This window comes from Mauremys reevesii, linkage group 11 (genome assembly GCF_016161935.1).
Source record: "Mauremys reevesii isolate NIE-2019 linkage group 11, ASM1616193v1, whole genome shotgun sequence".
Classification (NCBI taxonomy): Eukaryota; Metazoa; Chordata; order Testudines; family Geoemydidae; genus Mauremys; species Mauremys reevesii.
Window position 1 is genome coordinate 6,387,899 of NC_052633.1, and position 6,179 is coordinate 6,394,077.

Consider the following 6,179-nt stretch of genomic DNA (forward strand, 5'->3'; position numbering starts at 1 on the left):
AAAGTTTAGCAGCCACTAGGAATCATCACAGACCTGCAACACTGTGTGGTCCCACCAGTCTGTGCTTGTTTCCCGGGCCCAGAATCGGCGTTCCATGGCATGAACCTGTGCCCTTAGCACCATGATGTTCACATTGCCAGGGCCCGTGCTTTGAGAGAAGTCTGTGTCCACGTTCTCACCACTCTCGTCACCGTGCTGCCGTCGTCTCCTCACCTGCTTTTGCAGGTTCTGGTTCTGCATATACTGCAGGATAATGCGCGAGGTGTTTAACAGTGCTCATAACTGCTACGGTGATCTGACCGGGCTCCATGCTTGCTGTGATATGGCGTCAGCAGGAGAGCAGAGTGGCAGCAGAAGCGTGATGATTGTTTGCAGCCCTACTGCACCGTCTGCTGCCAGCAGCACCCAGGACACAACAGTGGCGGCTGAGCTGAGCAGGCTGCGCGCTTGCCGTGGTATGGAGTCTGCACAGAAAAAAGGCATGAAACAATTGTCTGCCGTTGCTTTCACGGAGGGAGGCGTGACTGACGACATGTACCCAAAACCACCCGCGACAATGTTTTTGCCCCATCAGTTTGTGGGAGCTCAACCCAGAATTCCAATGGGTGGCGGAGACTGCGGGAACTGTGGTATAGCTACCCACAGTGCAACACTCCAAAAGTTGATGCTAGCCCCGGTACTGTGGACGCACTCCACCAACTTAATGCACTTAGTGGGGACACACACAATCGACTATATAAAATTGCATACTAAAAATCGACTTCTATAAATTCGACCTAATTTCGTAGTGTAGACATACCCTTAGTTTTTGCAAAGCTTGCATTCTCCAGCACAGATACAAACGAGAAGTTCATACAAAGATTACAGCATCTACCTACCATACAGTTTCAGGGAATTTAACATGAATATAAAGGACTTCAAATATAATATGATTTACATATGCATTGTTGACTACTTTCTTATTTTGATTATGTAACACCACTATTTCACTTATAGTTGCTAATGATAATACATTTATATTTTTATCAGTTATCTCACTTTTACCCTTGTATTTACAAGAACTGATTTCTCAGTATATCTTATCTAGACAAACTGGTAGTTTGTAATCAAACAATTTACATCCCTGAAAAATAGTTCTGATTGCAAGAGTTTAGGTAAGCAAGTTACATTCCAGAATAATAGTTCCGTGTTAGAACTCAGGTTTCAGTAAAATTCCATTCTTACATGGTAGCTGTCATTGCAACAGCACTGCCAGGATTTCACAACCTGCATTGTTCCACTTGTGTTTAGTTTAGCTAATTCAATTTGCTCAATAGTTAGATGGCATTTTTCAGGAACATAACTACAACGTTAAGTGAGGAGTTACTGTATTGTGTCCAGTTCTGTCAGCTAGTGTTATGAAGCATTTTGGGTTTTAATTTAGTCTGGGAAACCCGGTGTTTCAGATGATCTGGGAAGTGTATGCCCCAATCAGTGGCTTGGAACTTGGCAAAGGCCCATGGATTTGGATCCCAAAGCAATTGTGGTCCAGGCCCTACAGAAAATTACTGTTGAAAATATTTCTTTCTGAATAAGGTGCATGCTGCCTATTATTTGGGAAACCCAATCCCTATCTCTGTAGTGATGTAGAAAATGGAAGTGGCATTTTAGAATCATAAAATCATAGGACTGGAAGGGACCTCGAGAGGTCATCTAGTCCAGTCTCCTGCATTCATGGCAGGACTAAGTATTATCCAGACCATCCCTGACAGGTGTTTGTCTAACCTGCTCTTAACAATCTCCAATGATGGAGATTCCACAACTTCCCTAGGCAATTTATTCCAGTGCCTAACCACCCTGAATGTTAGGAAGTTTTTCCTAATGTCCAACCTAAACCTCCCTTGCTGCAATTTAAGCCCATTGCTTCTTGTCCTATCCTCAGACGTTAAGAAGAACATTTTTCTCCCTCCTCCTTCTAACAACCTTTTATGTACTTGAAAACTGTTATCATGTCCCCTCTCAGTCTTCTCTTTTCCACAGTAAACAAACCCAGTTTTTTCAATCTTCCCTCACAGGTCAGGTTTTCTAGACCTTTAATCATTTTTGTTGCTCTTCTCTGGACCTTCTCCAATTTGTCCACATCTTTCCTGAAATGTAGCGCCCAGAACTGGACACAATACAGTAACTCCTCATTTAACATTGTAGTTATGCTCCTGAAAAATGTGACTTTAAGCGAAACAATGTTAAGCAAATCCAATTTCCCCATATGAATTAAGCTAAATGAGGGGGTTAGGTTCCAGGGAAATTTTTTTCACCAGACAAAAGACTACACACACACACACACACTCTCTCTCTCTCTCTCTCTAAGTTTTAAACAAACAATTTAATACTGGTACACAGTGATGATGATTGTGAAGCTTGGTTGAGGTGGAGGAGTCAGAGGGTGGGATATTTCCCTTACTGCTGAATGATGAACTAGCAATTGGCTGAGCCCTCAAGGGATAATTCTCTCACTCTGCAAGGCAGCAGGAATGGAGGGAGATATGTGCATTTCCCTTAAATACACTGCCTTGTTAATTAGATCAGCTTGCTGGGACCGCATCCCTGGTGTGTCCCCCCTGCTCTATGGAAGATGGGGTAAGCGGGGTGCAGAAGCAGGGAGGAGGGGGACACCTTGACATTAGCCCCCCTCTTCCTTCCCCACCCCCGGCACAGCAAGCAGGAGTCTTAGGGAGCAGCTCCAAGGCAGAGGGCAGGAGCAACACGTGGCAGTGGAGGGAGGGACACAGCTGAACTTCAGGCAGCTGCTGCACAGGGAACTTAGGGGAGCGGGGAGCCGATGGGGGGCTGCCAGTCCACCCTGGTTCCAAGCCCCCACCAGCTAGCTGCAAGGGGCTGCTCTTCCTGCAAGCAGTGGACAAAGCAGGCAGCTGCCAAACTACGTTAGAAGGGAGCATTGCACAACTTTAAATGATCATGTTCCCTAACTGTTCAGCAACGAAACAACGTTAACCGGGACGACTTTAAGTGAGGAGATACTGTACTCCAGTTGAGGCCTAATCAGCGCCAAGTAGAGCAGAAGAATTACTTCTCGTGTCTTGCTTATAATACTCCTGCTAATACATCCCAGAATTATGTTTGCTTTTTTTTTTTTGCAGCAGTGTGACACTGTTGACTCATATTTAGCCTGTGGTCCACTATGACTCCCAGATCCCTTTCCGCAGTACTCCTTCCTAGGCAGTCATTTCCCATTTTGTATGTGTGCAACTGATTGTTCCTTCCTAAGTGGAGTACTTTGCATTTGTCCATATTGAATTCCATTCTATTTACTTCAGACCATTTCTCCGGTTTATCCAGATCATTTTGAATTTTAATCCTATCCTCCAAGGCAACCCCTCCCAGCTTGGTATCCTACACAGACTTTATAAGTGTACTCTCTATGCCATTATTTAAATAACTGATGAAGATATTGAACAGAACTGGACCCAGAACTGATCCCTGTGGGACCCCACTCAATATGCCCTTCCAGCATGACTGTGAACCATTGATAACTACTCTCTGGGAACGGTTTTCCAACCAGGTATGCACCCACCTTATAGTAGCTCCATCTAGGTTGGATTTCCATAGTTCATTTGTGAGAAGATCATGTGAGATAGTATCAAAAGCCTTATTAAATTCAAGATATACCACATCTTCTGCTTCCCCTGTATCCACAAGGCTTGTTACTCTGTCAAAGAAAGCTATCAGGTTGGTTTGACATGATTTGTTCTTGACAAATCCGTTCTGACTGTTACTTATCACTTTATCTTCTATATGTTTTCAAACTGATTGCTTAATTATTTGCTCCATTATCTTTTCAGGTACAGAAGTTAAGCTGACTGGTCTGTATTTCCCTGGGTTGTCCTTATTTCCCTTTTTATAGATTGGCACTATAAGTGCCCTTTTCCAGTCTTCTGGAATCTCTCCTGTCTTCCATGACTTTTCAAAGATAATCGCTAATAAGCTCATCCCTTGTAGATGCTGCAAATGTGTATAAAATTAAATCAGTGTTGAATGTGAGACAGCTGCAAAATTATACCTGTTTTTAATAAACACCCCAAAATCCCTGGGTTACAGGGATTCTGATCCAGGCCTGGATCTAGTCCCTATTTTAGATCTGTGGCACCAGATTAAATAAATAAACCAGGCATGTTTGGGGAAGCTATTCCTCACTATCACTACTCACATTTGGTGCGGTTTGGTAAGGATGTTAATCCAGAGAAGTGTCAAGTTACCCCAACCAAGGCCAAGGATTATACAAGAACTCAGGTAGAAATAGTAGGTACCCAGTGGTTGATTTTCACCTTAGAGATGGAAACTATGATGACCTATGGCCCAGCTAAACTATTTATTTTCAGAACACTACTCCTTAGTTCAGTGGCATTTATTCTGGTCCCGAAGGATGCCATGGTTAAATTGGGAGCAATTGTCCCTTGCCATTTGGGTTGAAAGCTTCATGGGGCAAAGAGAGAAATAGTTGATGCCATCAGAGGACATTCCTTCCCCATCTGGAAGCACTTGTCCAGTGCTTTTTGGACAAGAAGCACTTCCGTGCTGTGCACATGATGATGGTCAGTGAAGGAACGAATGTGTCAGACTCCAAGTTCAAACCGCAGGATACAGGAATGTTGAGTCCCAATTCTATGCTTTCGTCTCTCAGCTTTGCTCTTGTGTCTTATGCATTTGCATGACTTCTCCAACTCCGGCTTCCTTGTCAGATTAGAAAATGTGAAAATAAAATATAGGTGGTTTTCTCAAGATGCAAATCTTCTCACATAGTGTGAGATCCCTTCCACCAATGCTTACAGCAGAAGACATTGGGTATGTCTACACTGCAGTGTAACCCCAGTTTAGTGGGACTCGAGTCAGATGACCCATGTTAAGAAACCCTAGGCTTGAGTGTCTGCAATCTATTTTAACCCTATGTTAGACTTTTCTAACCTGTGCTGCAACCTAGCGCTCTGGCATCCACTCTCCAATGTGCAGACTCGAGTCAAAGTAACCACATCCCGGAGTCCCTTGTTCCCCCATACCCCAAATGTGGCCGCTCTAGCTCTTGGACAGTGGTGTACTGTGTGAAAATATACTGCCCACCTCTCTGTCATCTGGGGAAGGGCTTTGGCAGGGGAGAGGGTGGAAATCAAATCCTCTTTTGTCTCTTCTGCACTTATTTTGGTTTGTTCCCAACTTTTCCCATTCCTCTCATTGAGGTTTCCTCTCTCCACAGCACAGGGAGTGACCTATGTCTGGATTCTCTCTCTATCCTTCCAGGAGATGGGATGCTGAGTGAGAACGAGGAGAAAAGTCCCCACCAGGAAGATGCTGAGCAAGTAAAACGACATGGGACATTAGCAGGAAGATCCAAAGAGAAAGTTTCTTGGAGCTGTGCAGAGGCAAAAGCCTGTGAGAGTCAGCAAAGGCCAGAGAAAAGCTACAGTAGCAGCTCAGATGTTATTAGACATGAAAGAATGAACATGGGAGAGAGACCTTACAAATGCCTAGAGTGCGGGAAAAGCTTCAGATTGAGCACACACCTTATCGCACATCAGATAATCCACACAGGAGAACGACCCTACACGTGCTGTGAGTGCAGGAAAAGCTTCAGTCGGCGCTCAGACCTGATCAAACATCAGCGAGTCCACACAGGAGAGCGACCCTACAAGTGCTCCGAGTGTGGGAAAAGCTTCAGCCAGAGCTCAACCCTCAACAAACATCAGAGAATCCACATGCGAGAGAGATCCTTCACATGCCCCTGAGTGAGGGGAAAGTTTTAGACAGGACTCAGCCTTTATGAGACATAAGAGAACCCACACAGGCGAGTAATGCCATAAATGTCTTGACTAGGGCTGGCCAAAGATTTTTTTTGTAAAATACATTAGCTAATTCCCACATTATTTGCACCAGTTTCTTCAGTGGGATCTCTCAGCTCCATGTGAGTTGCATGTCTGTCTTTCACACCTCCCCCTTCTTTGTGGTGAATCCCATGATTAAGGCTACGATTTAGTCATGGGTATTTTTACTAAAAGTTATGGACAGGTCATGAGCAATAAACAAAAATTCATGGCCTGTGACCTGCCCATGACTTGTACTATAAATACCCCTGACTAAATCTTAGGTGCTGGGGGAGGCTTCCAGAGTGCTGCAGGGGCTGGTGTGAGGGG

General features: G+C 44.4%; 1 protein-coding gene across 6 annotated transcripts in view; it reads left to right on the top strand.

The window, feature by feature from the left end:
• LOC120374870 (zinc finger protein 256-like) overlaps positions 1 to 5,907 on the top strand; it is a 35,059-nt gene extending 29,152 nt beyond the window's left edge. For all 6 annotated transcript variants that reach the window (XM_039495251.1, XM_039495249.1, XM_039495254.1 and 3 more), the window contains exon 4: positions 5,290 to 5,907. In XM_039495251.1, the coding sequence (XP_039351185.1) occupies positions 5,290 to 5,774 (485 nt within the window). In that variant the 3' untranslated portion in view covers positions 5,775 to 5,907. The remainder of the gene's footprint in view (positions 1 to 5,289) is intronic.
• Positions 5,908 to 6,179: the final 272 nt, after the last annotated feature.